We start from the raw sequence: 25670 nt of genomic DNA, 5'->3' as shown, positions 1-25670 counted from the left end.
GTTATAATCTAAACTCTAAAGGATTATTTATGATAGTTCTAATTAGTATTGAGTAATATTGTGAAATGGTGATAATAAAAATAATACCCAGCTGAGTTTGTTGTGCGCTTCTTCTCAGACCTGGGCGTGTTTAGAACTCTCGTAGCTTTAGTTTTAAGTTTACGTAATTATAACACCAGCACGTCACTGCTATTTAGTTTTAAATTCAACAATTGACAATGAAAAAGGGTACAGTGACTTCTACTTTGAATATATGACTTTAGTTGAGTACCTAACCACCACCACCACCAAAATGGAAAGAACAAAAGCAACCTAAATCAAACTGCGCGGAGCTATTACGTCTGTTTTTTACAGTAGGTAGATAAAGCACACAGATGTTTCCAATGACTTCTCTGTATTGGATATTTCATTGCACATAATGCGCGGCGAATATCTCACACACCTTTAACACTTCTATGCCTATTTCGAATTCTGTGTTATGCAGTAGGTACGCCAGCTGCGTGGCAGCTGCCGCCCGCGAGCCCGGCTCCCGAGGACCGAGGTGGGCCCAACAATCTCTCAACTACAGATGCGAATTATTCGACCGTCTAATGCAGGTGCTTCTGCAGTATCTTAGCTATGTGAATATGCAATCGCAATTTACCCTGTATGTCGTGGTAACTTGCGTCTTGTATAGAAACTGATGGAGGAACACTTTTGCGCAATGATTTCATAGGTAATTCACAGTTCACACCAAATGTGCGCGAACGACTTTACCTACTCTCCGAACTCGCTTTAATTAATTATTTATTATTATTCACCTATAAGATAAGGCGCAGACACTAAATAAGAATATTTTGTGAAAGCGTCTGAAAGCGTCATCGGATTCGGATCGTCTTGTGAGTTGTGATATTCCTACAAAAAATCTGCAATAAGACTAACATTTTTCAATCTAACTTAAGTTGTTTTTTGATTTAATTGAATAATGAATTGATAATATAATTTTTAAAATTTAACTGTTAAGTACAACAAAGTAAAAAAAAAATAGAGCGATCGCGCCATTCTTTGATGTACCTATATTCTAAACTCAAAGAAAACCCCAAGAAGTCGTCATAGTCGAACAAAATTACTCTACCCTTAAAAAAAAAGAAAATTGGTAGTTTAGCGTTCGTGTCTCCGCGTGGTTGCGTTTAAAGCAAAGTTAACCGTCCTTTTTTGCACGCTACCGCGTTAACGTACCAGAAATTACCACTTCGAAGAAGTAACTAGCACGACATTTGACAAGCGTAATGCCGATCTTATCAGCAAAGAGGCCGATGCATACGCACACGAGTGGAGTGGAGTGCAGTGTTTTTGATAACAACATAAACTCAGCTTTACGTACTTTGACGCATGGTTGCAATTAGTACCAACCAATCCATCGCCGGCTCGCTATTTTGCACGGATCTCCTTTCAAAATGACAAGGATTTGGCCAATGTCCACCACGTTAGCCAAGTGCACATTGGTAGATTTCATAAACCTTTGAAAACTCTCAGCCATGCCGATTTCCTCACGTAGGTTTTCCTTTACCCTTTTGCTTAAAGCAAGTGATATTTAATTGCCTAAAACGCACATTTTACTCCGAAACGTTAGAGGTGTGTGCCCGGGATCAAACCCCCCAAATAGCCTGAGTCTAGTTTAGTTCTGCTCAGTGGTGTAAGATTGACATACAAGTGCAATTCCCCTTAGGGCTTAGAGATCTGCAGCGGCTGAACGTAAATTGTCAGCTTGCCAGGGCGAGAGGGTATTGACTATTGATGATAGCGAGCCGAATCAGCCATTTCTGTGTAGGTATGGTATTATGGTATTGACGCAGGGACATTAAATTCTTTAGTATCAGTAGTGAGTATGTGTACCTAAGCTCTAAGCTTTTTTGGCACAAACGTCATTTGATATTGTAACTCAGAACTGTAACTGGGAAGGTTTCAGGTCTCTTTTCATTTATAAGATGGAATGAAATCGTAAATCTATATAGTATGACCGCATGCATTATTATTCTGCCTGTCAAATTATTATCATTTTCGCCACTATCTCTATTTATCACTTCACGATCATCAGTCTACATTTTTTTGCGATTTCCCTGATTTTATACATTTACTGTAACCGATAAAAAATTCTTGGATTGTCGCTGTTGCACAATTACTTATAAACTGTACGAAAAAAATCACCCTTTTTAACAAATAATTTTTAATCGTTAAGACACTAGTTCAAGAAATTTTTCTCATTTTCGTGAGAAAATAATAATCATTTATTGTTTGTGCAAATATTCATCGACACTCGGCAGTCACACCACAATCTTACAGCTACAGCTTTCGCCTTGCAACTGTAAACAATGTCATTAATTTAGTTTTTCTAGATTGTCTAGCACGCACTTGGTCAGTCTTGCGCGTGGTGTTTGTTGTTTTATAATATTGTTCTTAATCTTTAAAAATATCAAGCACTTGAGCATCTCTTCAAAAATTTCTACGGGATCCCTGGCCATTAAACAAGTATGTATCTTTAACAATATTTAAACTTTCAAAAAGAGAATTATAGAGCCTGTTACTATCCTTTCACTCTAATAATATAATTATACTTTTCAATCTTGTCTCTAAAGGGATTTTCGGAAGATCTACACAACTAAAACACAGACTAAAACTAATACGAAATACAAAAAAATACACAGCAGTAATACCAATATGTAGCAACTAGTGAAAAAAGGCCCAATTTCAAAAGCACAGAATATAAATTCAAAACAGTGAAGGAGGTCCAAGGATCCAAAAACCTGCCGTAACAATCTCTGTCTTCAGCGCAGTGTAGTTTCGAACCGGCTTTTACATGCTTTTGTGTGAATACTGCCGAGGTAGACAACAATTTACGTAATCTTGCTCGCGTTGCGTCCTTGCTCGGGTTTTCGGCACTCTTCCGGGAGGAAAAAACATCCTTGGTACCTAGTTCGAAACGAAGTTTTATCTAGGTACATGACGTGCTTACGCAATATCTTATTTACGGTTGAGCTTATTCTAGTTCTTTGAATAGCTTCGCTTAGTTTGGCTAACTCATTCTGTCATAATTCATACATCGATGCATTAACTTACAGTCAGTATTAAGAAACTATCACTTAAGTTTTACGTTTAGTTTGAATCTTTGATTTCCGAGACAATAATTGAGTCACACAAGTTTTTGGCGGTTCTAATTTCGTTCAGAAAATCTGGGAGGAGAGCATAGCAAGTAACAAACTGTTGAATCGGCGTCTTCGTCTGGCATGCCCATGTAACATGTCCTAACGCTTTTTTAAGATGATTATTTTCAATTGTCATTTGATTTATTGATTCCTCGCAGTTTCAGACACTTGCATTTATTTTAGACTGAACTTTTTTTCAGGACGGATAATTTAAGTTCAGTTTTTCAAATATCCTTCAGCAAGGCTATAGCGCCAGTGTAAGGGCACCATGCTCGTTAATGAACACTTGGACGTTGTATATTTTTTTAAGTAAATATGTATCAATTTTTAGTGATAAGATTTTTTTGTAACAGTACATTTCTTTGTGTTTTCTTTGTGCATAATAAAAATTCGTGTATCTAAATAAAAATACCTGATTTCTAATTCAAAATCTGTTTAGATGAGGTGGTTGATCTTCAAGAATCTGTCAGTTGATAATAAATCTACCAGTGGGCTAGTGCTTGCAATGTTTGATTCAGGAAAAGTTCTTTATAGGATGAAAATCGTAATTGATGACGTATTTTATATGCTATGCTCCGCATGTTGTGTTTAAAACAAAGCACGTGTGTGTGCCACACAATTTATAAGGTGTGTCAGGGGCGTACCTCGGTATGGCATTGGCGTGAGCCCGAGAGCTCGTCTGCGATATTTAATACTATCTAGATTCTAGGCCTTCCATATTTTTGCGAATGGCTTACATGAAGAAGTGGGTAATAGGCGATGCAGAAAACTGGATAAAAATCTAATTAAAATAAATAAATAGGACCTACCTATACCTCTGGTACAATAACGAGACATCAAAGTAATTATTTAGAAATAATGGGAAACGAAATATTAGGAACTAATTATTTTGAAATGTCTAAAAGGGATTTATACTTTGCTACGAAAAAGCTCTAAGAAAAGTTACGTCCTGCGAAAAGCTAAATATATTTCCTTCGCCATTCATGGTAATATTATTATTATCACTGCGAGAGTGTGTATGTCTGTTAGCTTTTCACAGCCCCATGGGCTTAACCGATTTTGATGAAAAAATCAAGAGTTCCCACGGGATTAAAAAAAATCCAAATGGATGAAGTCGTGATTGCCAGCATCCCGTAAACATTAGGCTACTTTTTAAAGTCATTGACTTTTATCCCGGAAATTTGAAACCCTGGGATTCTTAAAATCCTAATTCCACGCGGCCGAAGGCATCTAGTTAATCATAATAAAGTCTGTTTTATATTCTCAGGGATAGTCTCAGTCTATATTTTTATCATCTGCCAATCCGCACTTGGTTTGGCCTACGACCAACTCTTCTCACTCTGAGTGGAGACGCGTGCTCAGTAGTGCAGGGCGCGCGAAGGGCTGAGATGATGATGATGATATTTTTATCGAACCCAAAAATTCACTTCAACTCCAATGAACTCCACGATCAAACGTGACGTAGCAAGGACTCCCAAGTCAGCCTTAGTATACCTAATTAGGTTGGTATGTTGGTACGATACGAGTTCTACGATACGTCGTACCTACTTCAAGTTGAATGGTTTCACCGAAATGTTACGGTTGATGAAATTCAGTTGGTTGTTGTAATAGGATAAAAAAAGTATACCTAAAAGACACGAAAACTGAAACTGAAAAAGTTGTCGTTATAACGCGTCTTTTTGTGAAGAATTTTCTACAGTTCATCAATTTTTGTGGACTTCAATGAAACGTCTTTGAATCAGAAAGATGTTGAATTCAGTTTATAATTATTCTGAGAATGGAAAACTTAGATAGGACCTGATTTTCTTCATTATTAAGTACGCAGTCAAGGCCGCTGGAAAAAGTTATTTAGCGATAAGTGCCACTTTGTTCTATGCACTAGGTAGTAGGTACCTATTACTTAACCATTGCACATTTTACGGTGAATTATTTTTCATCGGCTTCTGTCTAAAAGCAGTAGATTTAGCAAATCCTAGCAGTTGTGAAACCGGGGTCGGCTACTCTTGCGGACCTACAGGGAACTACACCCTGCCTCACCCACCCCTCATTTTCACTCTTTTGGGCGACGGGGATCTCAATCCTACCTCCGTTCCGAAACACTCTTAACGCCCTAACACGGTCAGGCAGTTCTGCTCCTAATGTGCTTGAATGTTGGTTCGAGTTTAGCGTAAATTGAATATAACGAGGCCGAGAGCTGTTTGAACGATACGCTGTCGAGGGTACGCTATGTAGCACTTTGTTGGCACGCGACTTTTGAACGTATTCCTAGGTAGATAAGGGCGAGGTTGGTGTACGGCATGATGTATAACACCGTACATGCACAACTCGGTGCTGGCGAAGACAACACCGGACGGACGAGCGTCAATCCCTTGATAAATCTACACGCACTGTTAGAAAACTATACAATACGATTATTATTTGAGTAGGCAGCATTGCTAAGTATTGGCAAAGCAGGCAAAGCAAGATGTGTTTTCAGTCACGTGGCGTTAGAGTCCACAACAATGTCACAAACAACTGTAAGAATACTCAACAGTTAACAAGCTTATATGGGTAAGTCACGTTTCCATTTACCACTCAACTAATCATTCGACATTCGAACAGCGTTGACGACCGTTTTTCAGTAGGTAGGTATGGTGTATGAAAATGACGTACCGATTATACCTAAGTAGGCACCTATTTAATACAGCCAGAAAGTCGACAAAAATAACAATGTTACATTAATTGCGGTTGAGCCCTACAACGCGTCATGCCTGCTGTTAGTCGTTAATTTCAATTTGCAACGTAATCTACATCGTCTTTCAACAGTTGCGCGGAATCTACCTACCTAGATACTCACATGTTATGATTATGAGATACGAATGAGTACATTGATATCTCATACCTATAGTAAATAGGAACGACGCAAGAGCAGAGTAAAGACAGCAGAGCCCGAGGTCGACCGCTAACAGTCGCTACGACTCTATGGCTGTCGCGATAAGGCGCACATCGCCTCGCGCACTGACCTCACCGCACCGCGCCGACAAATAATAAATATGTAACACTGATAAAGCCACAGAAGCGTTGACCGGCAAAAGTATCTCATTTGGCAAATATTTGTTTTGAGAAGGAGGACCATCGAAGATCGCCATTTCGTTCGAACGGCTATTTCTGGTTACCGAGTGACAGAGGGTACCGGCCGGCCGCCGATGGCTCGTCGTCTTACAAAGTACGGTTCGAAACGCGGAGCGACGAGAAGGTCGCGTGAGTAGGTACATACCTGCGTGCAGGCTGCGGCGGCGGCTGGGCGCGCTGCTCGTACAACAGTCTTGCGTGGTGGCGCGCGTCGGACTGGCGAGGCGCGAGGGCGCGGGCAGCAGCGTCGCCGCGGCAGCAGCCGCCGCGCCCGCGCCCCGCACCGCGCTGCATTCCGTGCGTGCGCCCGCCGCCGCCGTCGGGAGAGCCGCTGACATCAGCACACCACGACGCCTAGGGCTGCCAACTGCCGACCTACCTCGTCACGTCTGTACAGACTGTGCTTACGTAAACTTACCTGCTTGTTACATATGCTGCGGGCCTATTCCGTATCTCAGTGGCTATGTCATTTGGCTACTTAGACTAAGTAGATGCCTCCGTCGTTTGGCTACTTGACTTAGACTACGAAAAGTAACGTGTCCAATAGATAAATGCGTTACGGAGTCCATCGCTGTCTATGACCGAGATTCTGTGCTTATGATTTCCGAAGTTTCGATAATGTATTTAGGAGTTTGACAGTATAGTCATGATCATCAACATTATCCACCATAAGTCGATATCGTGAACCCATCGCTTGCTCACTACTGAGCTCGGGTCTCCTCTCACAATGAAAGCTTTGGCAATAGTCTACCATGCTGGCTCAGTGCGGATTGGTACATGGCAGAGTACATTTAAATGCCTTTGCTGTTACCCATTCGTAAGACACTTTTCGCAGCGTACAACTAAATTACATAGCCATGGACATACGGAAAAGACCTGCTCAGTAACTGATGATTAGGTACCTACCTAAGTCACTTACATTCTGTCTAACAATATTAGCCACAAAAAACAAGATTAATAATAATTTACATCTTTCTCCTCTAACTTAGCGAACGTGACACTAGTTCAAGAGATAGGTAGGATTTGAACTTACGAGCTTCAGGAATTCAATCCAGAACCTACCTGAGTATCTTTGAGCTATTGTGGTTTAGTATACTTTATATGTATTAAAAGGACTAACTTCTCTCTTTCGTGGTTAGTCCTTGATTATTTAGATGTATGTAGGTACATATAAAACATAAATTATAATTTTAATACACCAAACATAGGTAAATCAAGCCTTAACATCCCCTGTGAAGCAGCAATGTAGCACCAACCAACCTCGGTGATTATCATTCAATATTAGACACTGAGTAAGTGAATCACCTGCCAGGTCTCCTCTTAGAATGAGAAGGGTTTAGTTAGTTAGGCTATCGTCCACAATACTGTCCAAGTGCGGATTATCACATTCCTACTTACTTACCTTTGAGAACATTACCTTCCTGCTCTTAAAAATCACTTGTTACTTTTACTGCCTAGATACACACTTTTACTCATAGAACTGGGACACACCCATGTAGAGCAGCCATATGACAGCCCTAAATTGTGCCTATATCATAGCAACTTCTACGTCAACCTCCCATCTCTGTACGGACGTAGGTAGCGCTGTCACCTTTACATAACCCCCACGATCCATTTGCGACGCGCTCTACACTTCCAACAGCTTTGCTCTCTTTAATCTCTGGCTACAGCGAAATGATGAAATAAGTAGGTATTAACTTCTCGAAATTCTAGATAGATGGGCACCACAGAAATCGAAATAAAGAAATGGTATCTTCTGTGTTTGAAATCAGGATAGTTGTCGCAGTTTTTTATCAATCCACTCATACAAAAAACCGGAAGATCATAATTTATTATATTCTCTAGTATCCAAAGCAACTTAAATTAAAATGTCATCATCATCTCAATACTCATCCCGTTGCCGGTCCACTACTGAACACGGATCTCCACTCAGAATGAAAGGAGTTTAGGCCATAGCCATAGTCCATCACGCTGGCCAAATACATATTCACTTCACTTACCATTGATAATAATATTATGGAGAGCTCTTAGGCATGCAGGTTTCCTCACAATTTTTTCCTTCATCGTTAAAGCAAGTGCTTATTTAATGATTAAATAGCTTATTAAATAAGCTATTAAAATTTATTATGAGTAAAATAACATAGGTTATGTGCATTTTAACCTTTTCAATAACTACCTATTCATTTATTAAAGGACCGCGATCGAACCCTGGGCTTCCCGAATAGTTCAGTATTAATCGCGCGCCGCTTCTTTCAACAGATGGAGGTAACAACTAACATATCTACCTAATGAAATTAATATAAGAAGAATATAAGACTGAAAAGTGAAATCCCAATATAAAAGACCTGAAAATTATGTAAGTAGAAGTTGGTACCTTACTTATTACTTAGTAATTATCTCTATAGCAGATTATACAGTAGAGTATATCTACAGTAGATTTATCATTGTCGTAAAGTACATACTTACCTACATATCCTTGGGTTTTTGAGACGTTAGAGATTCGTAGCCTTAAAGGTTATCATCACGAGCTACGCGACACAGGAAAATAAGAGCAAATGTGCGTTATAAAATAACGAGGGAAACTCCAGACGGCCGAGCCGCAGCGCGCCGCGCCGCCGCCGCCGGCTGCGATGATTTCAAAATAAAAATAAATTGCTGTTCTTTGGACCAATCTTGAATCTTCAACTTTAAGGAAGCTTCATGTTTCCTTACCTACCTATCAAACCTATTTACATTCTGAGAGGAGATACGGACTCAGTAGCAATGCGTTGAGTAGCGACAATGATCATGATGATTATGGGTTATTTCGAGTCCAACTATAACCGGTTGCAGTGGTAGTAATTCACCACTATTAGAGTCAAGAAGACAAGGTATATTTATGCTAGCTATACTTACCTACCCTTAACCCTTACATTTTACTTAGTAAGAAATTACTTAGTTTATTGTTCAAACGACAGCTTTGAAATAATTCTTCATGGGAGCTGCTGAACACAATGGGTACAAGACCGTGAAGTGGAAATGTCTAGCAGTGGACACTGGATATCCGTCGGTTGAGAGTTGAGTCAACGACTAGGTACCCACTACGAATGCATAGAGCTCTGTAGGTAAGTAAGCATAGAATTTTGGACCGCGTACATAAGTAAGCGTAGGTAGTGTGTGGCGCCCTCTAGGACGTTTGATTGACCATTTAAAGAGCTGGCGGAAAGTTGTTGGATGTGGAAGGCTGAGGGGTGAGGACCGGATGTGGTAGGGCCATGGTGCTCATTAGGGAAGGTCTATGTCTAACAGTGGATGTTCACAAGCTTTAACAAATATTTGATTATTATAATTCGTCAAGAATTCAAATCATCTTAATTTTGATAAAATATTTCGACAAAGCCGCTGGATATGTATGTTAACCTAGTTGCCATACAACACGCAGAAAACTGCGGTTGAAATAAAAACCTATGCTCGAGCCAAGGCGTAAGTGTGCCATCGTATAAATTTTACCGAATGATGGATTTCAAAATATAAAACATCGTTATTTTCATGTATTCATAAAAATATACACATGAAATAAAAATTATGTAGGTACCTCGATCATTGAATCTGATAAAAATGATTGAAGTGAAGATTGGATGCCGGGTTCGTGGTCCTACTCCCACCGCTTTGACCCACTGGTGGCTCTACGGTATATCACCATGGCCGTGGTCCAACTGGTGGATCTACGTTATACCACCATTTTCATGGCGCGTCCTTGGTCCAATGATGGGTCTACGGTATATATCACCATATTAAATTAGATACCCGTGGCCTCACTGGTGAAGATTGCTCATGCTTTAAAGCGGGGTTGCACGTAAAAATTTACAAGGCGCACACTTTTGTTTGACAATTTATTAAATTCGGAATTCACTATATTGTGCGAATAATAAAATATAATAAATAAGTAGTCCTGAGGCAGATTAAGTACCTGCCTAAAATGATATGAAATGCGTGTAACAAAACAAAATGCGTTTTTATTAGTAAAAATAATGCATTTAAAATTGGAATTAACATTGGAGCAATTTTAAATACGGTGAAGGAAAATATGGACAGGAAACTACCTGCCCGAGATGAAGAACTCTCGGGCCAAGAGTTCTTCAAAATGTTCTCAAAGATGTGTGAAGTCTACCAATCCGCACTTTGCCAGCAAGATGAACAAAGGTAGGTGACCTTGCTGGCAAAGATGCGGAACCCTTCTCATTTACAAAGCACATTAAGTTGAAGCTCCTCCAGGTAAGAAACGAGTGAACGATTTTTTGTAGAAGATAGCCAAAAGACTCTTTATATTCTTGTATCAAGCGTTTTAAAAGCCATTTTGAAATGCTAGATACCTAGCCTACTTGAGTTTCAGTATTTGCAAAATTACTTTCATGATGTTAGGTATGGCGGCTCAAAGAACTCAACTTTCAAAGAATCTTTAGTACGTCTCATCGAAGAAGAAAGAAGTGGTTCAAATAAAACGATAACTGCTATTTTTTCAATTTTATTTTTATATACAAATGGAAATCTTCCCTTATGTAAATAATATTATTATTAACTTACTTAAACTTAATTTATGCTATTTTGTACAAAGATTGTACGACGGAAAAGGCAGTGCGTGTGATAGAGATCGCTACATGTAGGGAGTATGGCAAGTCCTCAGAAGGTGCTTGATAAAATATGGTGCTCTCAATTTAAAGAACTGTTAATTATAAGTCAAATTATTAGAGGTATTCAAGCGACGTTTACACTTGCATAGTGACACATTATATTGAAAGATTATATTTAAATCGGCTTAAAAGTTTAAAACCATCTAAAAAACAAGTACCTATTTACCTAGTCATAAGTAAGTACTCTAAATTATTATGAAAGTGCATTTAGTCCAATAAAAAAGCTTTTCGCTCTAATAAAAATAAAAGTGGTTTAGTTAAGACTGTAATTGAGAAGCTGGTGAACAAAATGGTATAATGACACTTCTGATCAAATACGATCCGGATGTTTTTGGACTTATTTCCAGGCAAAACAGCCTAAAACTGTGCTGTGACTGAGCCCAAATTTCGTGATTACACCGTTTTGTTCATCAGTTTCTCAATTATGTATCCATCTCAGTTACTAAGTAGTCAAGTCAGACTCTAGTTGAGTCAAGAGCCTCGAAAAGCTAGCAGCTAAAAGCCTGTAAGCGGTCTACAAACTCAAGCGTAAACGTAGCTTTTTCTACCGTCATTGGTAAAGTAATTAACTGATTTAAATGACCGGAGAAATGTATTGTTTAGACTGGTTAAATCACAGACGGAGACCAGGGTTGGTGCTGGCCACATAGTTCAACAGCTCTTCAGAGTCCTCGCACACTACGGGTTTCTCATGGTAACAAGCGACGTCGTGCCACGCGATGCCGTCGTTGTAAACATTGTTGAGGATGGAAAGACAGGACTCCGTGGTTCCGTTGATGTCGAACTCAGCGTTGTCGGGTTGCCGCTGCTTCTTGTGTCCAGTTTGTGACCATGGGTTGTAGCCCCAGCCGTTCTGAATCTAGAACGATATAAAGATTTTTAGATACGAAAGTGGTAGTTTTTTTTTTAATTTATAGACTAGTACTTGGCTGCAATCAGACCTGCTGGCAAGTTAAAATGCAGCCTAAGATGGACCGCGCTCGTCGCTTGTCTAGAAGATGCCTATTCACTCTTGACTTGAATGATTATTATTTATTATGATGAGATGATTATTGTTCTAATTGGTGGAAGTTATCATATTGACAGAATCTCTATCGTTGTGATTGGTTGAATTTATTCTATTCGTGCCGCAATTGTTCATTTTGGCCAATAGTGAGAGAGTGTCAGCTCATCGGAGGAAATGAGATCGTCACACTGCAGCTGCTATGGCGGCAGGCCTACTTACTGAATTTCTGCTACGCCGACTGGTACTTACTTAGTGACTATTCCTACAGTTAGCTTTGCAGTAGAATTATGTGTATTAGTACGTGCGAACGTCATCAGCGTAGAACGTATTAATCATGTAGTCATCATTAAACGGTGCAACATAATATCAATTTTCAATATAGTCTCAGATTACCATCTGACCCCCGCAACTGGTATGGTTAGACGAGTAGCTTATGTCTTAAACTACCTACCACATAAGGTTATGACTGTTCTCATCAGATCTTAGAAATAGAACGCTCGACGACAACAGCTACATGGTAAGACATCATACTGTCCGCGCATACGTTTTGTACGAATTGTAATACAAAATAAAGCACTGCACCTACAGGTAGGTTCATTTCGGAAAACTTGTATCAATCATTATTACGTTCAATCGTTCTGGTTGACTGGATTAATGTGATTCATGTTGCAACAAAGCATTATAGCCAACAGTGAGCAAGTGTCGACCAATCAGAGAGACGATTGCGATCTTCACACTGTAGCTGTCATTTTACCCTAATCGAGGGTCTGTTCTCTTTGCGACGCGGCTTCTACTCGTGCTACGCGTATGACCAACTTCTAGAGCCTTAATCCTATCCTTGTATTATAACTTCTAGAAGCCGTGTTTAGCAAATTGCTACTGCAGTATTTTAAGCTTAACCGGGATTGACTACTTCTTTCCAGGACCAAACAAAAATAATACTAACCTGATTCGTGGCTCCAATCTTTTCACGATTAGCGGACCAAAACCAACCTAAGATATTCTTAGGTTCGAGGTCCTTGCGCGATTCACATCCCTTGAAGTCACACAGGCGACCGGACGTCCAGATGTAGGGAACATCGTCTGTAATTAAACAAAATAAAAATAAGTAACCAGGTAGGCTATAGTCAAGAAGAAGAATAGCTCTACACTGTCTACACAGAATACATACGGTGATATCTACTTCAACGACGTCAAACCTATCCATAGTCATACCCATACTAATATTAGAAATGCGAAAGTGTTCTTTTCTCTGTCTATCTATCTGCTAACTTTTTACGATTCATCCGTTAAAACGATTTTGACGAAAGGTACAGATATACTTGCATACCGGGAACGGAAATTGGCTACTTTTGCCCCGGAAAATCAAAGAGTGTCCACGGGATTTTAAAGACCTATTTAGCGTATTTAATGACTATGTAGATTTTAGTTTTATAAATAAATTATTAATTATTAAATATATATAAAATAGCTGAATCAAATATGAACTTATTAACTAACTATTAACTGTAAAATAACTAGACAAGGTATCCCAAATAACGTTTATAGCCACACTTACTTTGCTGGATAAGTTTGAAGATTAGATTATTTTCCTCTTGCGTCTCCATGGAGACCAGGTCCATGCAGTACTCGCGGCAGATGTTACGGCCGTCCAGCCAGTCCACCTTCCTGTTAGCTAGCTCGGGCACGTGCCCACTGTAGAAGTAGTTGTGTCCACGGTAGAAGAACTCCTTTGGTCCTGAAAGTAAAGAAATATTTTTTAAGTAAGCAGGTAACTAAGTAGGCTTTTAGCGACATCCAATAGAACCATACACATAGTTAGCCTAAGGCTTCAGGAAGGCAGGGAGCTTTGATGAAAAATTGGTCAAGTGGGGAGATATGTTGATTCCTTAAGCTCACATACCTACTTATTTTTCTTATTTTACATTTGAGTATATAGTGAAAAAAATTATGTTCCCTGATCAGCGATTTCAGCTGTCAAACGGCTAATTCGAATTGTGTATGTTGTTCATAAATGGTTAACGATTGGATCGTTGGTTTTTGGATTGATCATGGTTGATCATGATCCAGATTCCAACCCGCGACTTCGCAATCCATGTGTGATCATCGTGATGATCCACGTGATTTTTGTAAAGATCCACGTGATTTTTAACCTAAAGCCTAATAAGTATACCTACCTATCACATTGTTTGGATCCATTCACGCTGACACAAAGTCGCTTCGATTCGTTTCGACTGTATTATTGTGAATCGACGGAATAAGTTGATAGGTATTTCTTATTTATTGCCATAAATGGTCATACCAGTGTTTTTACCAGTTCAAATGCCATTTGACCTCTGGTAACCGGCTTACGATGTTTCGATGGACCAGTTGCATAATGTAGATTAGAATAATAGTCCATTTGAAAAGCCACTTAACCCGTTCTGTCGAAATTCTTTAAACCTAACCTCTGTAAAGATGCGGAACTAGAAGATTGTATAATTTGTTGACTGAGTGATCAGGTTTTTAATACAACGACCGATTCTGCTGGACAAATTGATCAAGAGATCAAATATTCGAAGCGTATTCGAAATAATCGAATAAAAAGTTAGAGTTGCATGTCCGTGATCGAACCGTCAACCTCCCGAATAGGAGCCATATTGGTAGATAATAATTAAAGGTAAAATTAGTGGGCTCATGTCACCATAAACAATTTGCACTCGGCAATCGGCACCTACACAAGTTGATAGGTACGACAAGGCTACCTAATCGGCCTCACCTCACGTAACACAATCAACAGCAAGAATAAATAAATGAATAACAATTCACACGATCAGTTGCAGTTGCTTATATGTTTAGAGGTTCGTTAATGGCAGACGACCCTCGGGCGGCGGGTCATGTACCTAACGAAAACACGAAGCCTATCACGGTCACGACATTGAAGACTAACTGAATTTAATAAACGTTAAATTGTGCCTCGTATGTCGTAAGTGCAATGGAACACGTCTTTACATAACCCTGCATCGGCGACCTTTCCGTGTTGCGTAAGATCGCATCGGTCACCTAACATGTAAAATGCGTTTTGCCAAAATAAAATTGGTTGACGCCTTCTCATTCAAATTGATTAATGAGACGAATTCTGTATAGGGTCGAAAAATTAAGTTTCCCTTAAGATGGAAGCGACGGGCCTGCCCGCGAAATTGAAATTTAATTTGGGTTTTCGCAATTTGTAAACTAATACGACAACGTAGGCTTATGGTATTTTAATTGCGACAATAGCAGTATTCTCACAAATTAGTCGATACTAGAGCTAATTTCTTAAACTGGACCTTTTCAATTAAAGATTTTTATATACTTACTAATTACAAATTGCAAAAAACCAAATTAAATTTGAATTTCGCGGGCAGGCCCGTCTCATGCCCCTTAAGTAGAATGACACAAAAAATACGCAAATATTGAAAAAAAAAAACAACATATTGGCTAACGGTTAACGATTACCTACCTACGCTTTAACCTTACATGGTAGACACATTCAATAAAGTTTCTGAAATGTAGAGTCGCACTCTAGTACGATGCTCTTTTAACCCCCGACCCAAAAAGAGGGGTGTTATAAGTTTGACGTGTGTATCTGTGTATCTGTCTGTGGCATCGTAGCTCCTAAACGAATGAACCGATTTTAATTTAGTTTTTTTTTTGTTTGAAAGGTGGCTTGATCGAGAGTGTTCTTAGCTATATAATCGAAGAAAATCGGTTCAGCCGTTTGAAAGTTATCAGCTCTTTTCTTGTTTTCTTAAAAAGGTTTCTGTGTCGGGGGTTTTTTAAATTTTGAGCTATCAAACTGTGTTTGCATTATCACATTATAATTTGTCTTGGTAGATTGTTCTTCCAATACATGTTTACGTACATGATTTACAGGCTTTTTGTACTTATTTTATTCAGATTTTGTATTTTGGTCAGATAACCTATTTATCTAAGCGAACCGTCTACGCGTTTAAATCAAGGGAGAGATTCTTTGTAGTAGGTAAAACTAGCTAGTAGTACTATTAATCTAATGTGATGTTATCGGAGATTTTTATTTATTCATTTTTTAAACACTATGATCACACCTGGTGGTAACTGACGATGCGATCTAAAATGGAAGGGGGCTTACTTATAACCTGTTATTGTAACTTTGCCTAATTACACCCATACCACTAAGTAGGTAGGTAATCGGTTTCTACGCTGCATTGCAACGGGATCGCTTGCCGGCGACTTTTTTTTTTTAAATTAAGTAGGTATATAGACTAGCGCTTGGCTGCAATCAGACTTGCCGGTAGGGTGGTAACTAACCATGGCAGAAACACCGCGCGGGATCAATCTCGATTTTCGAGCCTAAGTATTTATAAAAAAAAAAAGATTCCGACGAATTGAGAACCTCCTCCTTTTTTGGAAATCGGTTGAAAATTACCTATCAATTTTCCCGCTGACCCTGCCAGGACTTGAACCCAGAAACCTTGCAATTAGAAGACCACTGCGCCGGGTAGACCGTGTTATCAAGGATCGTGTACTTTATAATTTATATTCTCTTTGTTGTGATTCTAATTTGGCCGACAGATGCGTCTGTCACGAGGTTAAAGTAGGCCAAGGAATACGTACAACTTACTAATAGGTACGAGATCTACCTACTTAAACTATTTTTAAAGTGTCGTCAGCGTCACAGATGATTTTAATTGTTTAACTGTTTACATCTATGTACATCATTTTTCTCTACATTGGCCTGAAAAAATTACACTCCTTTATTTGGGCAATCCTGTAATAATTAATGAGTATTTAGTAGGTAACTAAACATGTCTTGCTGTGATCTTTCTCATATAAAATATCAGCACTATAAATTATTATTTAGATTAATAGAATTGGGTACGTAGATAACATTATGGTAATTAGTATAATTTGGATACCTTTTCTCCAAATGGTTTTTTTAATTCAAACTCAATATCATTAATAGGCTCTTAGGATACAGCGTGAACATTTTAAGGTAGAGGTAGTGACCCATAATCTCATTAATTATGTCTGAATACCTGTTTTCGCGGTTATTTTATGGCATATATTAATTTATATACCGACTAGATGATGGCTGCGATTTTGTCCGCTTGGATTTAGGTTTTTAAAAATCCCGTGGGATCTCTTTAAGTTTCCGGGATAAAAAGTAATCTACGTTCATCTTCAGGATGCGAGCTACTGTCTCTGTATCAAGTAGGTAGATGATGCCTGCAACTCCATCTACGTGGATTTAAGTTTTTTAATTATCCCAGAGAACCCTTCTCTTCGGTTTTTCGCAATCAAATCGTTAAAATAGGATGAGCCGTGTAAACCTAGCAGGCAGACAGACATACACTTTCGCATTTATGATATTAAGTAGGTACTTACCTAAGATTAAGTATGATAATATAATATTTGTATGGATATCAAATGTTAATCTTCAGACGATTGCACAAAATTTAGGTACCTACGTTTGTAGGTAGGTATATTTTATAATGAGGTGCGATTGCAAAGTTGAATGCGCCAAGATTCGCACGAGACGTGACAAGCGATTATCGGGTACCGAGGCATAGGTATTTGTGTACCTTACAGAAAATGAAACCTTGTGCGTTGACAGACAAACAGATGTGCGATTGTGTCGTGATCGAACACGCAGTACAATAGAAACGCATTTATCTTTACGAATAAGCCGTTGTTAATGATTAGGTATAGGTAAGTACTTATTTATTTTATATGCAGCGTAAATAGCATACAAACAAACATAGGTGCTATAAGTTTCCATACATCTTCCTTAGATAGGTGCCTATGTTTTTCAGAATGTTTAGAATTTGAGTTGGATTTTAACAGATAAATATCACATATTTTCCATATCATGTCCCGGGAAATGGGTTCACGAACACATTTATCAGGCTATATATTTATTTGGCGGGGGCACGGTAGTGTGGTAAATCAAGCTACATTTTATACTCGTATATAAGTTTTGAAACAATGATGTACCTTGGTACCTACTTATTTTTGGATACTTACATTCAAAACATAAAGTACCCATGCCTAGAATAGACGGTGCATGCGGCTAATTGGCACCGGCTCCATACATAATAGGTATACCTACCTATTCGGTAATAAATTAAATTATTTTTTACTTTTTCGGCTTCGTCGAATCTCTGGTAGGTAATTTAACATACCATACCTACTCTGTGACCTAACTATGAGTGACAAACGAGCTTTTAATCGAACGGATCGTGCTGTATAAAAGCTTCAGACAAACTACCTAACAATATTTAAGTTCATACCTACCTAGGTATCTTGTTATGAAATCTTGATGCAAAATTACGACATAATTATTTACAATGGCCACAAAAGAAATTCATAATAATAGTTCTCTACATGGCAAGTAATCTCTAACGTTAGGATAAGTCAATCTCTATTATAATAATTACAAGCTGTCTAGATGCTTTTGCTATTCATTTGTAAATATCACAGCTTACTTCGCGTTCCTAAGATGAAATAAGTAAGCATATAATTTTACAATGGGTTTGTAGAATTGAAAGGTTGTGTTTGGACGAAGGCTGAGTTGCAACATCCCTGGCATCTTGAATTTATTTTACTAAATTATGAATGATGGCGAAGTGAGAATCCATTTTCAATAGAACACTCATAAATATTTTAACGACAGGCAATCGATGACAGCCGATGATGTTAATTTATGAGTTTTTATAGATAAATATTAATGCACTCGTGCTAGTGCTAGTTTTTACCGGAACGCATTTTTGTTTTCAATTTCTATCACTGGCCAAATCTTGAGGATTGGGTGGTTAGGTTCTGTAACCTTCGATTAGACAAAATTTTACATGGAACATGAATCCGTTAAACATTTATTAAAACCTTTAGTCCTCATAAAGATACTAGAATTAAAAGGCCTTTTAATAATAATTAATTTAACAGGTTAATTATTATTTATCATTGAACTTTGAACCGTGGCATGATTAAACGCTCTAGAGCCCGGGACGACTATCTAAAGTTATTTAGTTACTAGTAAGTACCTAAGTTAAAAATATACAGTTATGTGAATTATTGTGCATTTCCTCAAAGTAAAGTTGGTAGATAGTAAAGTTCAATGCTCAGAGTTAACTATCTCGTATCTTCCTATTGTTTGTGGTAACGTTTTAGAAACAAGGAAATCCAATTATACCTACCTATATTACATAACTAGTGTTTTGCTCGGTGCGCGAGCTGCTAAAGCAGCTCGCGTGACGTGGTTAGGTTTATGAGTTGTATTAAACCGATTTTTTTTATTAAGATACAAAATTCACCCCAAAAACACCATAAAACGATACCCATATCGATTTTTTTCTTAAAAAGTGCATGTCCGCCATCTTGGATTTCAAAATAAATGTCATTATCAAAATCAGCACCCTGGAAAACCCTGAAAACGACATTCATATCATTTTTTGTAAAAACGGGGTAGTTGAGGTTAATAAGGTAGGGTGCGTGGGTGCGCGGACCACTAAAGTGGTCCGCGAGCATGCAGAGTTTATTCCACTGAGTAGACCTTCGGACCCTGATCATATTTTGCCAAGAAACCACTCTTCCATCTTTTATAGCCTCCGAGATAGACACCGACGAAATTTGTACGGCGGCCATCTTGTTTTTCCAAAATTTTCCACTTTTTATATTAATCGTTTACTACATTCTTCAAAGATTGCGAGTTTCAACGAAATCGGTTGGAAAACAAAAGAGTTGCAAAAATCACGTCGGCCGCCATCTTGTTTTTCTGAAATGTCATAATTTTCCCCTACTCATATCGCGCATCCGAACATATCTTCCATACATCAATGTATCGTTTTCCGTCTCTTTCTAGGAGAACGAGACATTCAATATTCGCCATACATTTTCTATGGGGAAAAAAAATCCGCCATTTTGAATTTTTTTTCTATTCATCAAGTAGACCTTTGGACCCTGATCATTTCTTGCCAAGAAACCTCACTTCTATCTTTTATACCCTCCGAGCTGGACACCGGCGAAATATGTATGGCGGCCATCTTTTCTTCGCCATTTTGAATTTTTTTTCAGCTTTTTGGCAATTGGATGACGTCATGAATGACATTTGCTCGAGCACCCCCCACCTATCTTCTATACCTTAAGCAGGCCCTTCACCCGTCTCCGATATCCTCAATCATCAGCTCTCTCCATAATTTTGGCTTACTAAGTTTTTGTTTTCTATATAACACCATCAGTGAAAAAAAAATTTTTCATACAAAATTTTACAGGAGTTTCTTAGTTGAAAATCTCGAAAATCTCCCCAAAAGTGGCAACACCGGTTGCATATCTCGATACTGCCAGCCGAGATACACAATCGATTCATACATATTGACTTTCCAAAATGTTGCCAACTGCCTCAAAAACGTGATCAAAATTTCGAAAAATTCAAAAAATTACAAAATGGCCGCCAACTCGTTTCACAGAAAGATTTTACACGGTTTCATAATTTTCCTATTAACTACAGGATATACCGCTCCCGATGACGTTTCAATCTTTCCTCTCGCTCGCACCCACGCGAAAGGGGATACCGTGAAAAAGACCGCGTCGAAAATCACTTTTACTTTGATAAATTCCAGTGTTGCCAGTCTCCGGTGACAAAAATACCCAAATGTCATTTGTACGAGCAAAACACGTAATCGCTCATACTCGGATTTTGCAAAAAGTCCGTATTTCGATTTTTTACAATTTCCCGAAAATCTTAAAATTTCCCGAAAAATGGGGTAATTTTTCCCCACCAATCTATACCTCAAGTTCATATGTACAACCGCTTCATAGAAGCCGAATCGCTCTGATGTTGCCAACTTTGAGATATTTGAATTTTAAAATTGCGTTTTTTCGTACCTCTAACATAATGGCCGCCACGACAGCCGCCATCTTGAATTTTTAAAAACCACTCCCGTTCTGTCAAAATACAGGATAATCGTGGGCGAAACCAGAAAAAATAATTATCCTCGATTACCCCGTTTCGGATCTGTGGCGCCGCGGTTCGGGGTCGAAAAATCAAAATTTTCAAAACGCTGCGGCTCGGCCGCCATCTTGTTTTTCCAATTTTTTCTACATTTTCTATTAACCGTTTACTACTTTCTTTAAAGATTGCAAAACTCAACGAAATCGGTTGGAAAACAACGGAGCTGCAAAAATCACATCGACCGCCATCTTGTTTTTCCGAAATGTCATAATTTTTCCCCAGAGGGTTTTGGAAACCAAACACAACTCCCCTACATCATTATATCATTTTCCGTCTCCTTCTAGGAGAACAATTATGTCAATGAGTCAGTGAGTGGTAATCGAGCTATATATAGTATAATAACTAGTGTTTTGCTCGGTGCGCGAGCTGCTAAAGCAGCTCGCGTGACGTGGTAAGGTTAACTTTATTATATAAAACCAAATTGATTTATTAAGATACATAATTCACCCCGAAAATTCCCATAAAATGACAGTCATTTCTATTTTTTGTAGAAAATGTAAGTCCGCCATCTTGGATTTGAAAATAAATGTCATTATCAAAATCAGCACCCTGGAAAATCCTGAAAACGACATCCATATTATTTTTTGTAGATTAGGATAATAATTTAGTAGGGTGCGTGGGTGCGCGGACCACTAAAGTGGTCCGCGAGCATGCAGAGTTTGTTTCACCGAGTAGACCTTCGGACCCTGATCATCTTTTGCCAAGAAACCACTCTTCCATCTTTTATAGCCTCCGAGATAGACATCGATGAAATTTATACGGCGGCCATCTTGTTTTTCCAAAATTTTCCACTTTTTCTATTAATCGTTTACTACATTCTTCAAAGATTGCGAATTTCAACGAAATCGGTTGGAAAACAAAAGAGTTGCAAAAATCACGTCAGTCGCCATCTTGTTTTTCTGAAATGTCATAATTTTCCCCTACTCATATTGCGCATCCGAACATATCTCCCATACATTAATGTATCGTTTTCTGTCTCTTTCTAGGAGAATGAGACATTCTATATTCGCCATACAAAATGTATGGGAAAAAAAATTCCGCCATTTTGAATTTTTTTTTTATTCATCGAGTAGACCTTTGGATCCTGATCCTCTTTTGCCAAGAAACCGCACCTCCATCTTTTATACCCTCCGAGCTGGACGCCGGCGAAATTTGTATGGCGGCCATCTTTTTTTCGCCATTTTGAATTTTTTTTCAGCTTTTTGGCAATTGGATGACGTCATGAATGACATTTGCTCGAGCACCCCCCACCTATCTTCAATACCTTAAGCGGGCCCTTCACCCGTCTCCGATATCCTCAATCATCAGCTCTCTCCATAATTTTCGCTTACTAAGTTTTTGTTTTCTATCTGACACCATCAGTGAAAAAAAAATTTTTCATACAAAATTTTACAGGAGTTTTCTAGTTGAAAATCTCGAAAATCTCCCCAAAAGTGGCAACACCGGTTGCATATCTTCATACTGCCAGCCCAGATACACAATCTATTCATACATATTGACTTTCCAAAATGTTGCCAACTGCCTCAAAAACGTGATCAAAATTTCGAAAAATTAAAAAAAATACAAAATGGCTGCCAACTCGTTTTGCTGAAATAAATTACATCGTTGTACAACTTTTCCAATAACTACAGGATATACCGCTCCCGATGACGTTTCAATCTCTCCTCTCGCTTGCACCTACGCGAAACGATCGGCCCTAAAAAGAGACCACGTCGAAAATCACTTTTTCTTTGATAAATTCCAGTGTTGCCAGTCTCCGGCGACAAAAATACCCAAATGTCATTTGTACAATCAAAACACGTAATCGCTCATACTCGGATTTTGCAAAAAGTCCGTATTTCGATTTTTTACAATTTCCCGAAAATCTTGAAATTTCCCTAAAAATGGGGTAATTTTTTTCCTCCAATCTATACCTCAAGCCTATACGTACAATCGCTTCATAGAAACCGAATCGCTCCGATGTTGCCAACTTTGAAATATTTAACTTTTAAAATTGCGTTTTTTCGTACCTCGAACAAAACGGCCGCCATGACAGCCGCCATCTTGAATTTTTAAAAATCACTGCCGTTCTGTCAAAATTCAGGATCATTGCAAGCAAAACAAGAAAAAATTTATTATTATCGATTTCCCGTTTCGGATCTGTGGCGCCGCGGTTCGGGGTCGAAAAATGAAAATTTTTAAAACGCTACGGCTCGGCCGCCATCTTGTTTTTCCAATTTTTTCCACATTTTCTGTTAATTATTTACTACTTTCTTCAAAGTTTGCAAAATTCAACGAAATCGGTTGGAAAACAACGGAGCTGCAAAAATCACACCGGCCGCCATCTTGTTTTTCTGAAATGTCATAATTTTTCCCCAGAGGGTTCCCGAAACCGAACACAACTCCCCCACATCACTATATCATTTTACGTCTCCTTCTAGGAGAACAATTATGTCAATGAGTGAGTCAGTCAGTGAGTGGTAATCGAGCTATATATAGTATAATATATCGAGCTATATATAGTATAACTAGCTTTTGCTCGGTGCGCGAGCTGCTAAAGCAGCTCGCGTGACGTGGTAAGGTTAATTTAATTATATAAAACCAAATTGATTTATTAAGATACAAAATTCACCCCGAAAACACCATAAAACGACACCCACATCGATTTTTTTCTTAAAAAATGCATGTCCGCCATCTTGGATTTCAAAATAAATGTCGTTATCAAAATCAGCACCGTGGAAAACTCTGAAAACGACATCCATATCATTTTTTGTAAAAAACGGGGTAGTTGAGGTTAATAAAGTAGGGTGCGTGGGTGCGCGGACCACTAAAGTGGTCCGCGAGCATGCAGAGATTATTCCACCGAGTAGACCTTCGGACCCTGATCATCTTTTGCCAAGAAACCACTCTTCCATCTTTTATAGCCTCCGAGATAGACACCGACGAAATTTGTACGGCGGCCATCTTGTTTTTCCAAAATTTTCCACTTTTTCTATGAATCGTTTAGTACATTCTTCAAAGATTGCGAGTTTAAACGAAATCGGTTGGAAAACAAAAGAGTTGCAAAAATCACGTCGGTCGCCATCTTGTTTTTCTGAAATGTCATAATTTTTCCCTACTCATATCGTGCACCCAAACATATCTCCCGAACATCATCGTATCGTTTATTGTTTCTCTCTAGGAGAATAAAACATAAAATATTCGCCATACAAAATGTATGGAAAAATAAATTCCGCCATTTTGATTTTTTTTTCTATTCATCGAGTAGACCTTCGGATCCTGATCCTCTTTTGCCAAGAAACCACACTTCCATCTTTTATACCCTCCGAGCTGGACACCGGCGAAATTTGTATGGCGGCCATCTTTTCTTCGCCATTTTGAATTTTTTTTCAGCTTTTTGGCAATTGGATGACGTCATGAATGACATTTGCTCGAGCACCCCCCACCTATCTTCAATACCTTAAGCGGGCCCTTCACCCGTCTCCGATATCCTCAATCATCAGCTCTCTCCATAATTTTGGCTTACTAAGTTTTTGTTTTCTATATAACACCATCAGTGACAAAAAAAAATTTCATACAAAATTTTACAGGAGTTTCTTAGTTGAAAATCTCGAAAATCTCCGCAAAAGTGGCAACACCGGTTGCATATTTCTATACTGCCAGCCGAGATACATAATCGATTCATACATATTGACTTTCCAAAATGTTGCCAACTGCCTCAAAAACGTGATCAAAATTTCGAAAAATGAAAAAAAATACAAAATGGCCGCCAACTCGTTTCACAGAAAGATTTTACACGGTTTCATAATTTTCCTATTAACTACAGGATATACCGCGCCCGATGACGTTTCAATCTTTCCTCTCGCTCGCACCCACGCGAAAGGGGATACCGTGAAAAAGACCGTGTCGAAAATCACTTTTACTTTGATAAATTCCAGTGTTGCCAGTCTCCGGTGACAAAAATACCCAAATAACATTTGTACGAGCAAAACACGTAATCACTCATACTCGGATTTTGCTTAAAGTGCGTATTTCTATTTTTTACAATTTCCCGAAAATCTTGAAATTTCCCTAAAAGTGGGGTAATTTTTTTCCTCCAATCTATACCCCGAGTCTATACGTACAATCGCTTCATAGAAGCCGAATCGCTCCGATGTTGCCAACTTTCAGATATTTAACTTTGAAAATTGCGATTTTTCGTACCTCTAACATAATGGCTGCCACGACAGCCGCCATCTTGAATTTTTAAAAACTACTCCCGTTCTGTCAAAATACAGGATAATCGTGGGCGAAACCAAAAAAAATAATTATCCTCGATTACCCCGTTTCGGATCTGTGGCGCCGCGGTTCGGGGTCGAAAAATCAAAAATTTTGAAACGCTACGACTCGGCCGCCATCTTGTTTTTCCAATTTTTTCTACATTTTCTGTTAACCGTTTACTACATTCTTTAATAATTGCGAGTTTGAACAGAGTCCCTTAAAAAACAAAGGAGCTGCAAAAATGACGACGGCCGCCATCTTGTTTTTCCGAAATGTCATAATTTTTCCCCAGAAGGTTCCCGAAACCAAACACAACTCCCCTACATCATTATATCATTTTCCGTCTCTTTCTAGGAGAACAATTATGTCAATGAGTGAGTGAGTGGTAATCGAGCTATATATAGTATAACTAGTGTTTTGCTCGGTGCGCGAGCTGCTAAAGCAGCTCACGTGAC

General features: G+C 38.6%; 2 protein-coding genes across 2 annotated transcripts in view; both read right to left on the bottom strand.

Moving 5' to 3' along the window:
• LOC123868315 (zinc finger protein Xfin-like) overlaps positions 1-6532 on the bottom strand; it is a 40591-nt gene extending 34059 nt beyond the window's left edge. The window contains exon 1 of the mRNA XM_045910985.1: positions 6439-6532. The gene's annotated coding sequence lies outside the window, so the exon portion shown is untranslated. The remainder of the gene's footprint in view (positions 1-6438) is intronic.
• A 4252-nt stretch (positions 6533-10784) lies between these two features.
• The window catches only part of LOC123870119, a 90446-nt gene continuing 75560 nt past the window's right edge, over positions 10785-25670 (bottom strand). The window contains exons 3-5 of the mRNA XM_045913325.1: positions 13528-13707; positions 12916-13052; positions 10785-11822 (exon numbers count right to left, since the gene is read on the bottom strand). Coding sequence (XP_045769281.1) covers positions 11577-11822; positions 12916-13052; positions 13528-13707 — 563 coding nt within the window. The 3' untranslated portion in view covers positions 10785-11576. The remainder of the gene's footprint in view (positions 11823-12915; positions 13053-13527; positions 13708-25670) is intronic.

Source organism: Maniola jurtina, chromosome 1, assembly GCF_905333055.1.
Source record: "Maniola jurtina chromosome 1, ilManJurt1.1, whole genome shotgun sequence".
NCBI lineage: Eukaryota > Metazoa > Arthropoda > Insecta > Lepidoptera > Nymphalidae > Maniola > Maniola jurtina.
The sequence above is the reverse complement of the archived record's forward strand: the minus strand, read 5'-3'. Positions and strand labels throughout refer to the sequence as shown.